Source organism: Cebidichthys violaceus, unplaced genomic scaffold, assembly GCF_023349555.1.
Source record: "Cebidichthys violaceus isolate CVI_PGR_0920_01 unplaced genomic scaffold, fCebVio1.0.p SCAF_19, whole genome shotgun sequence".
In the NCBI taxonomy this organism is placed as follows: domain Eukaryota; kingdom Metazoa; phylum Chordata; class Actinopteri; order Perciformes; family Stichaeidae; genus Cebidichthys; species Cebidichthys violaceus.
The window spans coordinates 2687012-2708547 of NW_027176361.1; the positions used below are offsets into that span (position 1 = coordinate 2687012).

Below are 21536 nucleotides of genomic sequence, written 5' to 3' on the forward strand. Positions count from 1 at the left end.
TGCTGATGTATATGCGCACCGCTATTTGACCCACAGTTCAGCTGGTGAACATCTGTATGTTTGGGTGATTTATTACAGATTCCAACGAGCAAGAAAGTGTTTCCATCATCGCTGCTGTGTCCAAAGTCTGTGTCTGGATCCTCCAAACTCCACATTTCTAGAGGTGAATAATATGCCATGACTTACTGCAGAGCTCCTGAACACACAGCAAAGCAATGGCTGAATAAGCAGGACATAACAGACAGAACTTTTATTATATGATAAAAGATATTCAACACTTTCTCAGATGTTTGAGGACTTCCTGGTATTAAAAGTTGATTTTGAGAGTCAACAAATGCACTGAAATATCCACTGAAGTGTCAAAAACAGATCAAACGGCCATCAGTTGGTAAAATATTGAGATATAGCGACGTAAATCACGTTGAAATAAATGCAGAGGAAACACAAACAAAAACGCAGGTAAACAAAAGTTCTGGCTTTAATATATTTGTTTATTTTCTGCTGAGATGCCATCAGGTGTTATATTTCAAAGATCCATAGATGTATTGTGGATTATATTTACAGTTAATGCAGCTTATTGCAGGTTACAACAGAAACCAGGAGGGAGTCTGGTATGGATGCAGTGATGCAGTTCTACTGTATGTATTCAGGGTTGTGTGTGTACACATTATGTACACATTATGTACATCTCAATGATTACTGCATCCACTTTCCTTTAATCTCATAAACAGAATTATTTATTCTCTTCCTCTTCATGCGCTGATGTCCGACACAAATCCAAAAAGTCTTTAAAAAAATACACACACATTCATGCACATGCTGCGTTCAAGGGACGCCTGAAAAATTGGAAATTCCATATGTGCCCCCTTTAAAGTTCAAGTAGGAATTTTAGGATTCAAGAATGAAATAAATTCTGTTTGTAGCTAATTTGACCTCGTTTATAAATCGCAGAAAGACACTTCACTTTTATGTTTTAAATCAACAGTTGTCTGTTGTTAATGTAACAGCACACTGGGCACATTTTTGGGGGGAATTCTGACCTCAAAAAAAAACACACACACACACACACACACACACACACACACACACACACACTTCCCCTTTTTCTCGCCCTTCATCATACCATCGTCTCTGAGCTCGACCCTTTCCCGGTGAAAAAGTCCCAGAAGTTGGAGGCCGGCTTGCCGTCCTCCTGCGGCGTCTGCCTCACCCAGATGCTGCTCTCCGTCGAGCCGCTCAGACTGGAGCAGCTGCCGTCGCCGCCCAGCGCGAAGCCCAGAGCGGGGACCGGCGGGCCCCTGCGGTCCTGGGCGTCGTGGTCCTGGCTGAGTCTGGGGGCGGAGGTCAAGGACGGCTGAGCCAGGCTGAGCAGGTTGTGGTGGGAGTGGAACTGACGCATGTGGCGGATGGATTTACCTGAAGGGGCCTCACCTGCAGGATGTGTAACACTTCATGTTAATATTGATGGATGCTGCTCCGGCCTCTACAGCTTCCTGTCCGTCACCACTAGATGGTGCCGTGGCCACATTCTTCATCCGGTTCAATTATATTTACCTACAATTTATTGAAATGGAAAGTACTGATATCTACTTCGTACCGTATCTGGTTTCCTGGCGCCTCCTGTTCTGGTTCAGTTTGAGGACGTTGAGGAAGACCTCGCTGGTCAGGCTGCCCTCGCCGCCGTTGCCGTCCGGCGGGAAAAGCGGCGACGGGAGCTCCAGCGGGGACAAACTCCCACTGGAGGCCTCGACGGAGTCCAGAGAGGCCCCCGTGTCCCGACGACCCCCCGACTCACTGCTGCTGCTGCTCTCCACCGTCAGGTGACTGCCGCTGGATGAAGGGACGGAAATGTAAAACTGTAACGTCAGTAGAAAAACAAAAGTAGCTCATTGGATTTAATACTCTTTGACTTGAGTCACCTGAGTTTCCTACGCAGCAGATAGTCGATGATGTCCGGGTCCGTCTGGATCAGACTCATCAGGACCTCCTGCTGCAGCTCCGCAGACACCTGGAGGGTCACACAAACCAAACGTTTTGATTGGATCTTGAGAAAATGATTTGTGTGCATTAAAAAAAAAGAAAAAAAAAAAAGCTGAATAAATGTTTTCAAAACTTTAATTAAATCCAAAAAGATGCAACGAGTATCTCAGGTATTATATTTTTTAAATTTAAATTTTTAACTTTGCTTTTCCAACTTTTCATTCATGTTTTTTCCTCTTTTTTTTCGTCAATTAACATTTAACATTTTATTGAGGGAATGGCTAAAAAAAGAAAAATATTTGTAAGTAAGTATAGAAATACAGAACGTAAAAACTTGACTTTTTCAATACTTTCAGCACCAAAATGTCATTAATCTCCTTTGAATTAAGGTCAAGAGACATATATCTCAAAGTCTCAGCACATGAAACAAATACCTGCACGATAACATACCAATAATCCTGATCCTTTAATACTCGCACGAGTAAAAAGACAACATTTCATCATCTGCGTACCATGAAGAGCCTCTTGTGGTTCTGTACGAGCAGCAGGGTCACGCTGATGATCGACGTGCTGTCCTCGATCCCCATCGCGTGAAGACTCGGGTCTCCTCCTCTTTCCTTCTGCAGCAGGTTGGGCCCGAAGATCACCGCCAGGTTCGCCGCCGTCATCTTGTTCCCGGGGATCTGGAGGAGGTGGTCAGTTTGTAAATCAGGTTCAAATCGATCTCGGTCCACGTTATTTGTTTTTGGCTCTAAACCTGCAGTCGCAACATTACAATAAGTGAAGCCTGTACCTCCTCGTCGTTGGTCCCCACGCTGTCCTGGGCGAAGCTCTGCACGGTGTGTAGCAGGCTGAGGAGGCGCAGCAAGGTGTCACAGTTACAGGGAGGCAGCAGGTAGAGGAGGCGCTGCAGGTACTGAAGCTGGTCTGCTCCCCTCAGCACTGCAGGGAGAGGAGGAGGACTTAGCTCTGGATTCGTACAGGTGTTACAGCTGCTTTAGTCGCTGTGTGTGTGTGTGTGTGTGTGTGTGTGTGTGTGTGTGTGTGTGTGTGTGTGTGTGTGTGTGTGTGTGTGTGTGTGTGTGTGTGTGTGTGTGTGTGCGTGTGCTCACAGTTGGCGTGCAGGAAGGCGGGGTAGAGCTCTCTGGGCAGCAGAGGATCAGGAATGTCTCTGAGGAACTCTTTGAGCAGCGCCGCCACGTCGTGGACGCTGTGCTCCTCGTCCAGCTGGACGTCCACCCCCTTATCGAAGTCCTCCAGCAGCTGAGGAGCACCGAGAGGACAAACGTACCCAAACATTAAAAAAAAAAAAAAAGACATGTAGGAAAAGACAAAAACACACACGGAGGTCAAACAGGAGTCACTTTCTCCCCCGATGGACACAAATTCTCCAAAACAGGATGTCACACATCGTCAGCTTTCCCCTTGAAGATCATTTTCATTTTCCACTCTGACGGGAAACACGGGGCCATGACTCAAGGGAAGACTCACACTTTAATCTTATTATTGGTCACATAATCAGAAAAGTGATTGCTTCCAAGTATGAGGAAGGAAGTTTTAGGGAAATAATCGTTCATGAATGATAGAATGGGATGATGGGTGAACAGAAAACATCCTCACTTGTCTCACTCTCTTCTTAGAGCTCCCAACTCGGAAAATGCCCACCGTCTGAAGACCTGGGGACACAAAATGGTGCACCGAACAGTCTCATAAAGTTCCACTCATCTACATTTATAAAGGGAAGATAATACTTCAATGTGTCAATGAATGTACATAAAAACCAAAGTGAACTTTTGCAGCTTCGAGTTAAAAGCGTTTTGGGGACGCCAAATGGCACAAGTGAGATGCTCAGTGTCTCACCGTAGGTCTCGATGTGACTGCAGCACCGCTCCAGGACCCGGGGCACCTGTTTGTAGATGGGGTTGAGGCTGAGCTTGGTCTGGGTCTTCCCCTCCGACGAGCCGTTGCCGCCCGGCGTCTTCATGAGCTCCAGCTCGGCCGGGTGAGAGAGCTGCAGCGCCTCCAGCAGGCGGGACTGACTCTCTACGAGGTCGGAGATGGAGTCCACCGACAGACCGCCCTGCAAGAGAAGAGGGGGGGGGGGGGGGGTTTAGTTCCCTGTGAAGACGGAAGTTTATTTTGAAAAAGGACGCATGCAGGAAACAGGCGGAAATTGAAACGCGCTGCTGGACGTTTGTAGGAAAACGCACGAAAAACAACTTTCAACCGTTGAATAAGGGGAGAGAGCACTGAACTGTGCTATTTTGAAGTATATATAGTTTACTTGAGTACTCCCACTTTAAGCAACTTTATACTTCTACTTCACGACATTTCAGCAGGTAAAGTTTTTATTAGTTTTTGTAGTTTTTATTCCACTTCATTTATTTGACAGCTGGAGTTATTAGGTAACTGATCCTCAGAGAAAGAGAACAAATGATCCAATATTTAAAAAAAAACTAAAAAAAATTAACAGAATACTAAAGTATTGAACTTTACCGTCTCACATAGTTAAAACTACCTCCACTGATTCATCAGTATTCATAATCTAATCATGTAAATGTATAATTTTCAGCAAAGGTACTTCTTCTTTTGATGCTCTAAGTACATTTTAAGTACAATACTTGGTACTTTTATTAAACTTATTTAAAGCTGTTACATGAATAACTTACTTGTAATGGAGTACTTATACATCCTGTTATTGGTACTTTTACTTTCTCCGTTTTCGGCTTTAAACTAATTCACAATTTCAAGATTCAAAATGTCATATATCTATGTCATAGATATATTTGTGTTTGTCTCGTTGCATTTTGCTGGAAAACACGACGTCAAGCAACAAAAGTTTACAGAAAACTAAAAAGCTGCATCACATTTTTCACACACAACATATTATTAACATGTTATCACTAGCTGTTTATACCTGCAGCAGATACATTATCATTTTCTTTTAATTCTGTTTTGCTCTCCAACTGAAAATCATCTTTCTGGGTTCAACAAAAAGTAATTTGAATATTGATTAGTGCAGCTTTAAATGAAGATAAAGAGTCTAGATAATAAGAAGACGCACTCAGAGAGAAGCACTGACGGGAGAAAATGGAAAGAGCGTTTTATGATGGATGTCAGGAGAAGAAGAGGCCATCCAACAAATGTCCGAGAGGCTGACAAACGAATACCACAGAATATATAAATCACTCGTCTATGACGTGCAGAAATTAGTTTCTGGAGGAACGTCAAGCGTCAGAGGAATTTCCAACAGCAGTTCGGTCCAGAGAACTTAAACAGCTCCAGAGTTCAGGAATTATTAGGATATCAATTCAATCCTCTAAAACTGTATAAAACCTTCTTGAAGCAATGGAGTTCTTACGTTATTTAACTTATTTAATAAAGTTCTAAATATAAAGCAAATGTCTGTGTGTTCTTCACATATCTCAAGGACCGTTTATCTGATCTCCTTCACACTTGGTAGGTGTATTGCTCGAGACCTAAGGGAGTGCTTTGTTGAATTTTGTGCAATTTGGACACTCAATATATTGAACGTCTATCAACATTTATACAAACAAGCACACGGCAATCTGTGTAGCAGTGCATCCAGAGTGTCGTATTCTAAATCTAAAATCTGAATCTGCAATGTACCACTAACATTTTCTCTTTCAGGTCAATGTACAATGTTTTCCTCTGAAGTAGAAGTACACATGACTAAGTAGTACACAGTCAAGTTGCATATTTCTGGTATGTGTGGTAAGTGCTTTGGAGGCCAAGTTATTTTTGGGGTACAATCAGTTACAAAAGTAACATAATTCAATACTTTTCATATCTAAACATCATAATAATTCTACATAGATGTTGCAGCCGCGTTTCCAGAGTAATGTTGCGGCAGTAAAAGTGGGGGTGCAGTTGCAGAGCATTTTATACCGGCTCACGATTAATAAGTAGTGTTGACTTTGACTTCCTTCATTGCTCTAATCTGAGTGTAGAGAGAGAAAAAATAATATAATAATTAGTGCTGGGCAAGTTAACGCATTATTATCGTGCATCATATTGATGAACAGTGGGAGCTGCGTTCACATGCTCTGACTGTCATGAAAACAGAAGACAGACATTTTGATGAAACGTGCGTGGAACATTTTATTCATGTTGCACAGCAGTGGAACGTTTAAATAAAGTCACACACTGAGCACAGATAGTGAAGAAATATAACTGCTACTGTGTAAAGAATACTGCTGTTAAAAATAACCTGATCTGTTTAAAGTGTTTCAAACCAAATGTTGTTGCACTTTTGTTCATATAGCAGTACTTTTAAAATAAAAGTGCACAATACACTACTTTTGAATTAATTATTGAACTTTGCTCATAACAATGCGATTAATTGTGAGTACAAATTGTAATCGTTGCCCACCACTAAAAATAATTAAAAATGTCCTCCATCCATCTTGTTCCAGCCATTAATTTCAACCTTTACTCTCTCAGTGTATACCGTCTGTCTCTGCAGGGGACACGACGCAGCCACCACATTACTGCTGCCTCAACTGACAGCATGAAGATCTCCAGCCAAATCTGTTAAGTAAGTGTGAGTGTGTGTGTGTGTGTGTGTGTGTGTGTGTGTGTGTGTGTGTGTGTGTGTGTGTGGTCAGATATGTAAACAGTGAGCTGCTACAGTCCAGACAGCTGTAAGAGGGTGAGTCAGAGTCCCATTTAGGTTGAGAAGGATGAGAAACACATAACCTTTCTCGCCATCTAAACCACCTCTGTTCTATGAATAATCACTGTAGAGGAATGTGTATTAATACAAATATTTATACTCAAAGCTTTACTTACAGGGAATATGTGTTCGTTTTTTTTTCTGCCATATCTCTACTTTTAAAAAGTTTATAATGTGTTTGTTGTCATTAACAAGTATGATGTATAGTTACTTTGCTGATTATTAATACAAAATATAATAATTAAATACATTATAAAGTATTATTATAGATTAAGGTCCCATTTGTGAACGTACAGCCACAACATTAAAGTAATGGACACATTAAAAGATTAATAATAATTCAATAATCTATATTATTTTGAAATTTGGCATAATGATAGTAATACTTCAAGTATATTTTGATATGGTAGGCTTCTTTTACTTAAGTAAAATATCCGTTGGTTGAAAACAAACAGTTCTTTTTATGTACGGTCGATAATGAATAATGAGCTGCAGCTCTTTAAACGAGCCACATTGTCAGTTCTGCAGCACCGTGTCTGCAGTGTTTACTTCAGCGACCCGTGGTACGAGCTGCATTTGATGGCCGGTTCAGGTTCGATTGCCGTGCTGCGCAGCTGTAATGATACTCTTTACGGGCTTAACGTAACGACGGGCTTCCAGATCGGCGTCGAGAGGATTGCAGGGTGTGACAAGACACACATGAAAACACCCACAGCAACAACACCGCGTTTCTTCATACTAACACACACACACCACTGTGGAAACAAAAGGAAGAATCTGAGCTGTGAAGATAACACTACACACTTCTACAAACACTATACTACTATATTTAAGTTGGATTATACTGTTTATGGAGAGATTTTTATGAACAAATTCACAGATTTACTGCCTTCATTTTGTCCTTTTTTTCCACACTTCTTGATGGATTGAGAAAGTGAAGTTAACTCTAGAGTTCTTAAAACTCTTTGTACAAATAGAAAAGCTTCCTTAAGATAAAAAGGCCTTATCAGCCGTCTCACCCTCCTCTGTCCTCGCCCTGTGTTGTCCAGAAATGTGGGCGACAGCGGTTTGTTCTGGGTCTCGGTAACGGGCGCTGGCGCTACAGAGTTGGCGGACGGTGAGCCGGGACCTCCTCCCGTGACGGAGGAGGAGCCAATCGGCGGCTTGTTCCCGTTGAAGAACTGCCTCTTCTCGGCCCTGAAGCGCAGGACGCTGGCCTCCAGGTCCAGACAGTCTCGTCGGCTCTCCTTCAGGGCGTCCTGCCGCAGCTTGTAGGCCCGGTCGTTGGCGATGACCTGCGAGAGGGGGATGCCGAACGCCTTGGGGGCGGATTCTGATGGAGGGGAGGATAGGAAAAAGAAAAGACAAGACATGTTTTCTTGTCAGGGATGTTGGTAACTGGAGGAGCGATTCTGAAGTGATAAAAGTAAGAGAGGACGGAATAATGTGTTGGTTTTACAGAAAGATTTCAAGATAAAGACTAGCATTCATCAGGTTTATCAGGTCAAAATGGGTTCATAAATAGCTAACTATTTGTCAACACGTTCACTGTAACAACTTTGTATTAACTATGTTCTGAAGTGGCCAAAAGTAGCGCTACATGTAGCTTTGATAGGATTTAACTCCATAACATATTTGATCTAAACCTGCTTCTCAACCACAGAAGTTGTTCAGGCGTTCTGAGCTGCATCAGCTCTCACACAGAGTACTTAGATACAGAGTTCAAAAGAGACAATCAGCAGGATCCTCACAGTCAAGGTAACAAACACTATGCTTTACTTCAACCTAAAGAACAGCATCATCAGCAGAAAGAGAGAAAACAAGGAAGAGCAACTGGTCATGAAAACATGAGAGCTGCTCCTGGAATCCGATTCCAATTCCTGCAATACGATACTTACAAATTCAAAAGCACACGGTGAATTATCAAGAAATGTTTTTAAATAAACAACAATATTGTTAAGTATTTCAGTTACCAGTATGAAGGAGTTAACAGGGCATAATTCTGGCTTCATGTGACAGTCCAGAGAGCTACAATTAAGTACTTGTGCCTGATGTAAACTCTAAATCCCTCATAGATTATTCCATTTATTTGGTGTTATTAAAAACTCATAACTGTGCATGGTGGTGGTTGCCAGATAACTAAACAAACAGATGGGAAAGATGTCGGTTTTAACAAAACATATCAATTGTTAAATATTATGTCTGGTGTTAGGTCATGGGAGAAAACCTCACATCTGTCAATGAAAAGCAAACTTGTTCTTCTTTCCTCACTTGAAGTAGGTCTTTAAGTGGACATTTAACAACCGAGCAAAGATTTCAAAGTTTTTAGAAAAGTGGTCAGAATCTTTTTGCAGGTAAATGAATCTCGTCTGAACACATTGATGTTGTAAATCAGCCGTTTGGAGAACTGGGAGTCCTGAGTTTTATTTAGAGAAGACATTCCTTTCGGCTGATCACATCTGAACTCCAAACAGGAAGATTATTTAACTTTCAACTTCAGGGGGTGGGGGGGGGGGACTCTTTTTGTTCACAAAGAAATAACTAGTGAAGTGAAAACTATTAAAAAAAAAGAACAATTTGTATCAATTATTTGTGACTCACGTCAGGGTTGTTGCAGCCTTTGACATAATGCACCACAGCTCGTTACTTCAGTCCTCACAGGAGAGCTTGGAGTTCAAGTAGAGGGGCGGTATAAGAATAGACAGAGTGGATGGAGAGAGCAGGTAATAGGGGGATGAACAGGTAATCCTGTTAGAGCGGCCAGGGCCACAGACCAGACATCACACTCAGACTGATACTGGCTTACTGCTGCTAAATGTCACATGACCACAACAGTTGAGCACACACTCTGATCTGGCACAAAATCCAGTTAAGAGAGGTGAGTTCAGGGCAACACCAACCAAAACAATGGCTTGGATTAAAGAGCGGCAAAGCAACAATTCTAATTAAGAGAGTTAATTAGATATAAAAGGAAAAATTATGTTTATCTAGCCATCTATTTATCGAGGCATTTCTATGTTTTTGTGCAAGAAAAAACATCACATCATCTGCAAAAGTTTGCACACGGCTGACTCAATTCTCAACGTTTTGGACAAACTAACAAAGAAAAGGAAAAATAAAAACAAAGATTAGAAAATGGTTGTGTAATAAAACTTCTGACACACAAAGTAAACATTTTGATACGAGTGTGATGTACATTTGCTTACAAAATCACAATAGTTAAAAATGTCTGTCAAAGCTACGCGGTAGGTCAAAATCATAAGATGCTGCCTTGAATCGCACTGGTGAAAACGTTTTGCCAAACAGCCCAACTGTCGTTGATATTGGGCAATTCTGCAAAACCACAGATTGCAGATGTCCAACATTTTAAATACAGTATTACATCCAGCAACAGTACACTACAAACATGGCCTTGCTGTTCTCTTGCCTACCGCCTTAGCGATGTCAGCTAGAGAACAAATGACAATTCATCAAAAGGAGGATGTTTGCCAGTTTGTGGTCTTGAACCCAGATTGTCCAGTTAATGCACGCCGCTGTCCAACGACTGATGCATCCTGCCAACATTGAGCGGACGCCAAAATATCACTGTCTCAATCAAACTTGGGGACATGAACAGCGGTATCGAACAGTTTGTGCATATATTTAACAGTAATCCTCTTGTTGCTTGTTAAGAAGCTTGAGCACGCTTCAGCAGGATGAACACCGTCTTGAAAGGTTGTTTTTTTTATACACGTCACCCTGAGTAACCTGGTACATTTCATACAAACTCAACGTCCCCCTGCCAACAAGAAAATGTCATCCATCTAATAAGATGCTAATGTGTCTTACGCACTGTGCTTTACGGCCGTGTTTAAACAGTAAGCTCGTGCTTATTCCTTACGCCGTTGACGTCTGTTGGCTGTTCCTCAGCCTCCTGTCATTAGGCCACATTTTCTGGCATCCAGCGGGACTTCTACAGCGGCGTTAGGTGTTCAAGTAAACACTTGAGGAATTAATAGCAGGCCAGAGGCAGCTTGGAAGTCTTGGACAACACTTCACAGAGTCAGTCAGCCTAGCTAACGGGACATTTAGACATTGAGACGTCCTCGGCTTCACGGGGTTATAAGAAAGATAAAAAGTCTGCACGTTTCTGGGAATTGGGTTTTTTAAAATCAACATAAGAAGGAGTTGAAAATCCCACTCAGTTGTTTTAAGGATTTTAATTGGATTTGTTTTTCTAGCAGTGGTGTCAGACATTCTGTGGTTCCAGAATCTTACACGACAGTAAACCGAAAACCTTTTGGTTTAGTTTGATAATATGTATATGAATACGAACATATAAATTTGAGTATGTTTAAACACACATACATCTGACTACACATCAGGTAATGCGCCTCAAACACTAATGACTGAAGAAATAAGTTTACGGCATGTATACACATACATATAAATATACGTAGGCGATATAACTAGTTAAGTTGTTGTGTTAAATTTACAAAATTAAAAAATAATGTATTTATTTATTTGTTTGTGTATATATATATATATATATATATATATATATATATATATATATATATATTTCTGAATTGACTGTACGTTGACCAAACATTTTAAAAATAAGTTATTTTAAAATAAAAATTAGGGACTTATCCAACTTTGTTTTTTTATTTCTATAACTGAATTATATTTCTGACAACAGTAAAAAAAAAAAAGTGTAATAAGTATAATAAATATCTACAGTATTTAGTGATGTAATCAGTTATGTTTTTGACGTCATCTGATAATCTTTCACCCCCTTTTGTAAACACAGGTTTTGGGTAACATACGGGTCGTGCAGTGTGGCGGAATTTGGACTCATTACATCTTTATTTCTGAAATCCTGGCCCTACTCGGCATGATTAATTGTGTATTCAATGTTTTTTGTATATCACGTAATCACAAACTTGCCTCAGACGGCTTTACAAAGGGTGGAAAAATTAATAAATTGAGAGTAACAGAGGAGGGATTCCCTTTACAACACATCACAGAAATGATACATGGTAGCAGTAATAAATTACAACAGTTAGCATTTCCCTGATGAGACCCTTCTGGGTTAAAAGTAAAACAAACACTAAAACCCAGACAGGAAAACAGATGTGTGTGTCTGGAGAAAGGCTTATTGTTCGGCAATTTCACTGCTTTCATTCTTTAGTGTTTCTGGTCCTCGGGTCATTGTCTGTTCCTGGAAGACTGAAGGAGATATATTTAGAAGGGTGTTCAGTACTCTGCTACTACTTCTCCGTCACCAGGCCAGCAGCTGCATGGATGGATGATAATATCGCTCCTCCGGGGGAATTGAGCATAGTGAATGTAAAAAACCTGTTTATTTAACACAGGATGTCCTCTGTGTAAACCCCAGTGAAACATGCATCAACACAGAAGCAATCATATAGGAAGCCTAGCAGCTTCACCTTTTCCTTAAAAAGTATGTCTGAAAAAGCAGGGTTGAGGGCCAACAAGTGAAGAGAAACACTCAAATATATCTTTTCTTTTTCAAAGGCTAAGCTTTAAACTGTGACCCTCAGCGTACACATCTAGCGTCAGTTTCGTTCTCATCATTGACGGCGTTTCAATATACGCTCGTTACATCCGTAGTGTATTTTCAAAACGTAGACAATATAGAACAAAGGGGAAGGAGGCGCGACGTCACCCATTGGTTTGTGGCCATCGAGTTCGGCTTTTGGCCGTTTGGTCTGTTTGACTCTAAATGGACCATAATGTACTAAATGAACATCATGCTGTATTGAAGAAGACTGTAAACTAGAGATTGAGACCATAAACTCATGTTTACAATGTTTACTGAGGGAATAAATCAAGAGAGAAGTAGAGTCATTTTAGACTAGACTTCTATACAACTAGAGGAGTCGCCCCCTGGTGGACACTAAAGAGAATGCAGCTTTAACACATGATGACACAAACAGAAGTCTCCTGGATGAAAGTCCTGTGTTTCTTTAACCACTCTATCTCTCACTCTATACAACATCGGTTCATCTGCCCACAACGTCGCGGTCGCTGCGTTTCTCAAACACTTTGTCCTTCAGGCCATCGTCTACTGCGTGTCGTCCGACCGTGTCTAGTTTGTTTCACTCAGGCTCTCGACCTGCAACAATAACCCATGCAGTTCAAACAAACTCCTCGGCACTCATTCCATCTGCAGTAACCGACACTGAAGCTCTGCGTCCGAGCTGCTGCACCACTGCCTGCTTTCAGTAGTTTACCTCGTTTGGAAGCAATTAGTCGCAAATCAAAAGTGCTAGGTCTGAAACCTGTTCATCATTCGTCACGTTTTGTATATAGAAAGAATGCAACTCCATGAATGGATTCTGGGAGAGGCGGATTGAAAATTTGCACCGTTCTGCCCAAATTTAAAACGTCTGGAGTCATTCTGTGCTGCTTCTCACTCATGCCTTCGAGTGTGGCCAATCGAAACAAGCTATAAAACACTTGTGGTCAAACAACACATCATACAAACTTTGTTCTCTGTGAGCTTATTTCAACCTTTCTGCTACCAACATTCAGAAAATCCATGAATTCCAAGATTTTCCCAAATCCTCACGTTTGTAACTCAGTACTGCAGAAAATCTATTAACTACAGGCATTCCCTTATAATAATAATAATAATAATAATAACAACTTCATAGCACCTTTAAAAACTGAGTTTGAAAGCTCAACAGTGAGGCTCAAAGAACGACAAACTAAGGTAAAATGTAAGACATAAAATGAATAAAAAGTAAAATAAAATACAGCAGTAAAAGGACAATATCACAGTAAAAATGGGTTCTTGTTTATAATATACATATATCTCTTCATATGTGTGTATAAATATATCTGTATATTTGCTTTCTCCTCCAATATCCGCCGGGATTTTCTGCAACAGAGAAGTTATTGCGTAGTTGAACCGGCAATCTCTCAAATCAAGGAAAAGAACAAACATTGTTGCTCTTCCCGTCATTCCCGCTGGCAAATTAGATGAAAAACAGTCTGACTCTCTCAATAACTCCACAGTCCCCCCCCCCCCATAATAATCCTGTTTCATGTAATCTGCTACCTGCCGACCCCTGAAGGCCACACAGAGTCAGGACCCCGGTAGCATCGGGGCAGCGGAGCCAGAGGGAGCGCTGCCAGGTCCCGATGTTCTGTGTTTTGATTAGCAGTGTTAGCTTCGGCTAAGTCCCCCTGTGCAGGAGGCTGGAGGCAGGATTTAAAGACCTGCGCAGACAGCCTGGGAATGTGTGTGTGTGTGTGTGTGTGTGTGTGTGTGTGTGTGTGTGTGTGTGTGTGTGTGTTGGCTCGTATCTGCTGCGATAATCACCTGAGAATAGAGAACATCTCTTTATGAGAGGTTGGAGTCACATTGGCCGATGAGGCTTAGCGAGAGAGAGGGGGGAGTTAAAGAAAGCAGAGGGCAGGAAATGTGGCAAACTGAAAGCAGTTGAAGTGGCTGGAGGCTTGCGTTTACATTTCCTATCACCAATACCATGGCCGCCATTTACTGGGGACATTAAATAAGTTGTAAATAAGTTGAAAACCAATATTTGATGCACGCATGAGCTCAAAGTGCGGCACTCCCGGATCGCTTTGTTCCCATCCGGAGCGACGAAAAGGTCGACACATCGTGGCTCAGTTCGGTCAGAGGCTCAGACTGAATAGCTTTTAACTTTATGGGTGGATGACAACATGTAATATGGCTTCACTGCTGAATATAAATAAAGGAGGAGGTTGTCTCTGTGTTTACATACAGGCCTCATAGTTTCCACAGTACGAACGCAACTTCATCAACAGTGACACATGATCCAGAGCTGTATAACTTACAGAAACTTTATCAATAGTAAAACTTGTATAAAAATAAACATGCCCTGATTTATCAGCGGGAGTTTCCCTCTGCAAAACTGAGCCGTTGGGCTTCACCCCTCAGTAAAATCTTCCATGTCAGCTCGATAAAAACTTAAAGTAAATTAAGAGCCTTATTCGTGGTGGACGCGGTTTTGTTGCCTAAACCAAACGGTTGGTGGTTTTGTTGCCTAAACCTAACTGTTGTTGGTTTTGTTGCCTAAACCAAACTGTTGGTTTTGTTGCCTAAACCAAACTGTTGGTGGTTTTGTTGCCTAAACCTAACTGTTGTTGGTTTTGTTGCCTAAACCAAACTGTTGGTTTTGTTGCCTAAACCAAACTGTTGGTGGTTTTGCTGCCTAAACCAATCTGTTGGTTTTGTTGCCTAAACCTAACTATTGGTGGTTTTGTTGCCTAAACCAAACTGTTGGTTTTGTTGCCTAAACCAAACTGTTGGTGGTTTTGTTGCCTAAACCTAACTGGTGGTTTTGCTGCCTAAACCAAACTGTTGGTTTTGTTGCCTAAACCTAACTGTTGGTGGTTTTGTTGCCTAAACCAAACTGTTGGTGGTTTTGTTGCCTAAACCAAACTGTTGGTGGTTTTGTTGCCTAAACCTAACTGTTGGTGGTTTTGTTGCCTAAACCAAACTGTTGGTGGTTTTGTTGAAAAACCATCACTTCAATCTTTTTTATTAATTTTGCCAGTAATGAGATAATGAAACTGTAGCCTTAGTGTGTTAATTCAAGACAGTTAAAACCTGAATTAATTGGATAAAGAAATCTCAGCAACCACAAATGTTCCATCACTTTGAACAAACACCGTGAAACATGAATTAATATTGATTCAAAGCTGGTGACTACCAGTAAGCGATGGTAGGGTGACACAGTGTGACTGTGGAGGCCGTTTGTGTTCAGTCCTGAATCTTTTCACAACAACGCAGGACGGACGCGGAGACACAAAGCTCGAGTCCCTGAACGCTCCATCAGCCCACAGCCCTGAACCACTTGTGCTTTGTAAACACAGCATTTCAAGTATGTGAGAAGACCATTAGCGGTAAAAGCCGGTGGACGTCACTGTGGTGATGACTGAAGGGGACATTGTGTTGGACGGTAATATTTACTGTAACAAACGGAGAGCGTGGGTGTCGGGTCACGCAGGGACTTGGAAACAGACTATCAAGGGAGACAAAACCGTTTTGTTTTTGTTAAAATGTGAAACCACATGAGACCGTGTTTGTGTGATGAACTCACCTCGCTCTTTCTTTTCCTTCGAAAAGGAGTCAAACTTCCTGCGTAGAGATTTTCGCCGTTTGCGTATTTCTGTGAGAGAGAAAAAAAAAGAAAAGGAGATAATTAAAGAGATAAAAGTCACCATGAATAAAACGATTAGTGACGCTGAAGAACGTGTGAACAGTGAAGACTGTGTGGCGTTCAGAGAAGTCCGTGTCGAATTTGTGCGTTTCAACAAGGATCGCGACACAAACGCTCTTATCGGCCTTAAAATAACACACTCAATCATCACTTCTTTCCCTGAAACGCAAACACCGCCCTCGATGCGACCTTCCTCCCTTTCCTCTCCTCTTTCCCTTATTATCTTTCCCTCCTGAGTGCTTCCACCTCGTCCTCCGCTCTAACAATAGAGCCGACTCTCAGTAGACCTGGTTGTTTGTTTGAAAAGCCCCTTTGCTCCCGACTGCACGGCACCAAACATGTGGCTTTTATACATCTAGAGAATAAATGAATAGCACTTAGTTAGGTCAAAACTACACTTTAAATATTTTCACTGTAAAATTACAGTAATCTACCGGCAGCAATTTCTCCTGTTATCTGCTGTATCAAAATACAGCAACTAACTGCAATCAAAGCATCCAGTAATTTACTGTAATAATTCAAACATGATTTTCTGGCAACAGTTTCACCAGCAAGATCTTCACAGAAATTTACAGCATCTCTACTGTATCGAAGAATTACAGTAACTTATTGTAATCAAAATGTACAGAAATTTGTCAGCAATAAGCGGTGAAATTACTGGGAAAAAAAACACAACCACTGTTGGGATCATGGGAGCAAGCATTGTGACTCCCAGAATGTACCGCACCTTCAGCAATATACAGCATAAGCACAATACAGTATTTCACTGTAAATGTACATCAACGTGTTACAGTATCAAAGGAAAAAAACACCTTTTAAATACTTTTTGCACAGAAATTGATGTCAAAATATTTTTTCAAATGCATTGTTAATATCTTTTTGCACTTAGAGAAAGAAAAAAGTAATCATGTATCGCTATGAATACATGATTCTGTGAAACTTTATCTCCTTATAATATGAGACGTGGTTAGGAAGCTATCCGGGAAAAGCTGGTTAGTAAACGGGTGACTTGTTGCTTTATACAATTACGTTTAAAATTAATTCATTTGATTACATGCAAAGTTCATACAAAGAGCTCCACTGTCAACGTAAAGCAATGTGTGCACGAACAACAGAGGACGACATGAAACCAAAAGACGTGGAAACCACACAAACTCCCCTCTGTTGGGAGATGCGGTTTGTCGGACCGCGTTGTGCATTCCTGCATCCTTTTTGTTTGGTGCGTTTGTTCTCTAAATTTCTGCGGATGACCAGCCAAACATTGACATTAGCTGAAGCAACATCGGAGTTTGATCGCAGAAAATGACACCGTAAATCCTTCTCTCTCCATCTGTTTTACATGGTGTGTGTTTTGTTTCTGTTTTACGACCGCCACATCCTCCTCCTCCTCCGACTGGCTTCATGAGCAAGAAGCCATTGTTTGGGTTTCTCAATCTGGTGTTTAGAGCTCACTAATTCAACATCGGGGTCTTTCCCCTTTTAGGGAACGATCGGAGTTCCCTGCATCGCAAAATAATGCAGTCTAGAATACTTGGGACTCTCTTTGCTTGTTTCCCTCTTAATCACATATAAACAGTCGAAAGTTAAAACAGTGAGGGGAAGAAAGAGAGTATGTGTGTGTGTGTGTGTGTGTGTGTGTGTGTGTGTGTGTGTGTGTGTGTGTGTGTGTGTGTGTGTGTGTGTGGGGATAAAAGGGTCAAATTCCCATGACTGCAGGAAATTAGAGTTTATTTCCAAAGCGCATGGCCCCTCCCATCGAACACACGCCACCTCCTGCTAAGGCTAATCCCTCAGTGTGTGTGTTTGTGCACATGTATGCACTCACATTGTGTGATTACATAACACACATTCACACAGCGCTATAAGCATGACACGCCGAGACGAAAGCAGGGCCTCCGACTATAACCGATTTGGATATTTTCCCGCAGTTTTGCATCGTTATTTGTCGTTTCAAAATTGATCACAGCGTCACAAATTGCAGATGAATCTAATTTACGTGAACACAGATGCAGTGAATGTAGCGTCTCAGCAAAATCCTCCGAGGAATCAGAGTGAGGTCGAACACACTGGTGGTAAAGAACTGATGAGATTTAAAAGAGGGAGATCAACAGAGTTCCCACTGCAGAGTTCAAAAAGTTGTGTGCTGTTTGATTGCTTGAAGATATCCGACGATTGAAATGCAAGTTAATTATTCACATGACTAATGATCTGAAAAAGTTTTACCAGAAAGAGGGAAACTCTTTGCTGCTGATGTTAACTTTTAAAATGTGTGTCTCATTATATTGTTTTGTATTGTTTATTTTATCTTTTAAAGTTTGTTTCAATCTGTCATATTTTGTATCATGTTGTTAACGCGCCACTTTGTCTTATTGCTGTCTGTCTTGTTCAAGAACAAATCTAAACATTTATGGTTTAATTATTAATAAAACGCACAATAATTCCATTTCTCCGAGCCTAAATTGACATCTTTAAATTGTTTTTTTAAATCCAACCTACAGTCCAAAATGTTCATTTTCCAACGATATAAGAAAGTAAAAAAAAGCAGGAAATTCTAATATTTGAGAAGCTTGAACCAGAGGAGCGTTGCCATGTTTGCTTGAAAAAACGCTATATTGTCAAAACACAATCATTTCGTCTTGAAAAAGAGGACTTTCATGAACAAGTGGAGCTTAAGAGAAGAGGACTGAAGCTAGGGAATAGGAAGAAGACGGACAGAAGATCAAAGGAAGCAGAGAGCGAGTTAGTCTGTGGTCCCAAGAGAGAGAGAGACAGAGAGAGAGAGACAGAGAGAGAGAGAGAGAGAGAGAGAGAGAGAGAACAAACGCTCCCAAAAACACACCAAATAAGAGCAAATCTGTCTCACGATCACTGACACGTTTCACAAAGAATCCACCAAATCCTGCCAATGAAACCAAATACACTCGTGCACAGAAACACAGAAACACAGAAACACACACACACACACACACACACACACACACACACACACACACACACACACACACACACACACACAGGTGCATGCAATCATAGACACTTACAGAGGAAATATTCCAGTCCTTTACTCGAGTACAAGTACTACAAATACTGCCGTTTGCATTCAGTACCACTGACGGGACTCTTACTACTTGTGTGCACCTACAGAAGGACGCCGTCAGAACTCCATAAAGACGAAAAGACAACATCCAGTAGAAGCGGGGAATGTTCGAGTGTGTGTTTTCTTGCGTTTTACAAGCTCTTTGGCCGGGTTTACGCCATTGTTAGTGAATAAAGCTGGTGTTGATTACAAAATAACTAGGTACCAGGTATTTTTTTTTTTCAAACAGGGAACACATGGGAGCATCTGGAACCGCCCAGATGTGGAGATATTTCTGGATGTCTGTTCCCCCTCGTCTGCAATTTGCTTCTCAGAAGTTCATAAGCCGAGACAACGCAGTTAAGCGATTTACTTGTGCTTTTCCCATGAATCTCAGAACCCCGAGCTGATGGGAAGAGAGTTTACGTTCATCCCTAAAGATGAAGATTTTCCCGAAAGTGAGGAGGGCAGAGGACGAGTAGAGTCTCACAGGATGCAAGTCGCTCCGAGTCAAAAAGCTTGTTTCCGTTACTGACATTTATTCCCTCGAGACCATTGTGAGGTTTTATTTATGGCTGCGTGAACAGAATTATGTCCTCGCAACATGAGGGACAACACTTCGAGTCCTATTCAGAAGCCTGTGACAAACACAGGACCTTCACCCAGGAGACCTTCATTGCTCGTTACAAAACGTTGCGTAACAGTTACGTTGTTGCGTTCTTATTTTAACACAAACCATAATCTTTAGAACGTTAAGTACGTGCTTGAACCCTAACCCAAACCGCGGCATCGGTTGCGCAAAGGTTGAGCAGGTCAAGGTTAATAACTCGGAGACAGAACAATGGAGTCTGAGGAAAGCAGCTTACGTAGAGGCTGGTCTCACAGGAGAACGGACCACACACACACAAACACCACTTCTACTATCAGACGTTTCTGGTGATCCTCCCGACCTCAGCCATTTCTCCAACCCCAATAAACACCAGATTTAAAAAAAAAAGAACTCACAGTCTGCAGTCGGCGAGGTGTTTGAAAGATTTACGGTTTGTTGGTGAAACTATCCTCGACTTTATCGGCTGGATTTTAGAGTGCAGATGGTACGATGATTGCACATGGACAATATTTATTAGCATGGAGTAGATCCAGCAGATGAGAGGTGTAGAGATGTTTCCTGCTGGTAGTCTGATTATGATCTACGTAGAGGATTGACTTGCTTAAAGTGACTGTGAGGAAGTTCTAACTGGTTGTGAACCAGGCTCAGTTTAGTCCTGATCCTCTATCAGACCTCCATCAGTACAGAGACCATCAGAGAGAAGATGGTCTGTTTCTATAGAGTTCTTCTTAATGATGTCATCGGAGCCACCGGGTCGGATTCTGGTGAAACCAGATGAACTCATGCAGGTTCACCAGAAACTCCTTCAGCTCAGACTCCAGCAGAGACCTGGTCCACCGTGGACAGACCCAGATCCTCCGGCAGAGACCGGTCCACCGTGGACAGACCCAGATCCTCCGGCAGAGACCGGTCCACCGTGAACAGACCCAGATCCCTGGGTCCCTGGTGCAGTAGAATGAGAGGTTTTCTAAAGGAACTCTGGTGCTCAAAACCACTACCACTTTAGTCCACAGGGACCAACACAACATGAAGGTTTCTCTCAGTAGCTTTAAAGGTAGAACGATGTTGTTCTGTGTGGAAGCCTGAGCTTACATGCAATACCCAAAACCTTTGAGCCATGCTTTACTACTTATAGACCCTGCAGCTAACATAGGCATGAACGTAATTAAGTAAGGAAAGTATACACGTATATATACACTGTATGATACTAAAGCAGGGTTAATTCATGTTCAATTCAGGTGTCTTTAAAGCAGAATATCAAGTGTACGCACAAAACATTTTTTTGTTTGTTTTATTAAATGTCCTTCCTAATCCAACCAATATCCAACCTTCACCAATATCAGCCAGCAAGTGGCTTAAGAGGAGGAACCCGGGGCAAAAACAAACATTCCTGAGAAGCACCGCTCGATAAGCTTGTTGCTTTGGGTACTTCGCAATAACGTGACGTTGCCTCGAGAGAAAATGAATCTGGAACAAAAACAGAAAAACTAGATATTGAAGCTTGAGCTCAGTAATTGTAATCTGCAACAAATTGAAGATTAAATGTGCGACACCGACTCTGTTCACTGCCTTATGGAGACTAAAGTCTTCTTGTGTGGTCCCCCGCTTTTAGCTAAAATAACCAATACAAATATCTTCAACGAGCTTAGCTAGAAGAAACAACTTTATTTTGGCTGCAGTTCCTCATGAGATTATTTGTGTCTCCATATGAGGCAGAGAGACGACATCAAGGAGCCTTTTTTTAAAACTCTCCAAGTCAGAAAAACAACAACATTGGTCATGTTTTTGGACTCAGTTGTGTCTTTTCTAATACAGCCAGATCTGATGTTTCACTTCCTAGGCACCGTTATCCTGACCGCCACTCAGAATCCTGGCAGTATTTGAGATATGTGGAAGAACAAAACTTATCATAACTGACGGGTCGGACTGCTTACACATGAAGAGAATGTTTTC

The 21536-nt window shown here is 41.6% G+C and overlaps 1 protein-coding gene across 2 annotated transcripts in view; it reads right to left on the minus strand.

The window, feature by feature from the left end:
* Positions 1-470: 470 nt before the first annotated feature.
* Positions 471-21536, minus strand: part of arhgap36 (Rho GTPase activating protein 36) — a 40577-nt gene continuing 19511 nt past the window's right edge. For both annotated transcript variants that reach the window (XM_068713219.1, XM_068713220.1), the window contains exons 3-12: positions 15778-15846; positions 7696-8009; positions 3841-4060; positions 3601-3656; positions 3093-3243; positions 2774-2922; positions 2493-2663; positions 1920-2008; positions 1598-1830; positions 471-1431 (exon numbers count right to left, since the gene is read on the minus strand). In XM_068713219.1, coding sequence (XP_068569320.1) covers positions 1118-1431; positions 1598-1830; positions 1920-2008; positions 2493-2663; positions 2774-2922; positions 3093-3243; positions 3601-3656; positions 3841-4060; positions 7696-8009; positions 15778-15846 — 1766 coding nt within the window. In that variant the 3' untranslated portion in view covers positions 471-1117. The remainder of the gene's footprint in view (positions 1432-1597; positions 1831-1919; positions 2009-2492; positions 2664-2773; positions 2923-3092; positions 3244-3600; positions 3657-3840; positions 4061-7695; positions 8010-15777; positions 15847-21536) is intronic.